Source organism: Tupaia chinensis, unplaced genomic scaffold (assembly GCF_000334495.1).
Source record: "Tupaia chinensis unplaced genomic scaffold, TupChi_1.0 Scaffold150288_1, whole genome shotgun sequence".
NCBI lineage: Eukaryota > Metazoa > Chordata > Mammalia > Scandentia > Tupaiidae > Tupaia > Tupaia belangeri.
The window spans coordinates 2,071,911-2,072,689 of NW_006210128.1; the positions used below are offsets into that span (position 1 = coordinate 2,071,911).

The 779-nt window shown below is 58.3% G+C and overlaps 1 protein-coding gene across 5 annotated transcripts in view; it reads left to right on the top strand.

Annotated features, from left to right (window-relative positions):
- Positions 1-779, top strand: part of CRACR2A (calcium release activated channel regulator 2A) — a 141,375-nt gene that overhangs the window by 135,980 nt on the left and 4,616 nt on the right. For all 5 annotated transcript variants that reach the window (XR_003548447.1, XM_027769677.1, XM_027769675.1 and 2 more), the window contains one exon: positions 149-250. Coding sequence is in view for 4 of the 5 variants with exons in the window: in XM_027769677.1 (XP_027625478.1) it covers positions 149-250 (102 nt within the window). In the remaining variant the exon portion in view is untranslated. The remainder of the gene's footprint in view (positions 1-148; positions 251-779) is intronic.

Consider the following 779-nt stretch of genomic DNA (forward strand, 5'->3'; position numbering starts at 1 on the left):
GTGGCGGTGGGCCCGTCGTGCCTGGTGACCCTTCGTTGCTGCTGAGGACTCCCAGAGCAGCTTGCGGTTTTCCAGCTAGCCCGCAAGCCTGCTCCCCTCGGTCCTCCTCACGGGTGCGTCTCTCAGTTGAGGGGTCATCTTTCTACAGGAAGCGGTGGGAGACCACGTTCCTGTTCTTCTGCTGGGCAATAAACTTGACAACGAGAAGGAGCGGGAAGTCCCCCACGGCCTTGGAGAGCAGCTGGCCAAGGTAAAGAGCACGCCTTTCCCTCTCTGTGGCCAGTGGGACTCCCCTCCCCAGGGCCATCGGGCACGTGCCCAAGAGCTTCGGTGGGAACCTTCTCTGGAAACCCCATGGGAGGAAGCAAGTGGGCAAGGTCTTGGCACCACGGGTGACCCAGCTCCTGTGCACGTAGAAACCTGCCCCTACCAGAAAGCCATGACGGAGTCCATCAGGGACCACTAAGGCACAGGGATGCCTCAAACTCTCCCCTGGAAGTTTGAGTTAGAAATTCCAAGGCCGTGGGACCAGCAGTTGGCGTAATGGCTATATTGCTGGACTCCCATGTAGTCGACCGCAGTTCGAGTCCCGGACCTGTGGCTTAAACTCACACAGGGCACGTGCGTGTGCGTGCCCAAGATCCCAAGAGGAGAACGGAGGAGAAGGGATTGCGACGTGGCCATCCCCCCTGGGGAGGATGATTCCTTGCTTTCTGTCTCTATGTCTCTCTGTCTTTCTGGCAAGCGCATGCGTCCTATAGCAAAAACCTCTCAAAAAA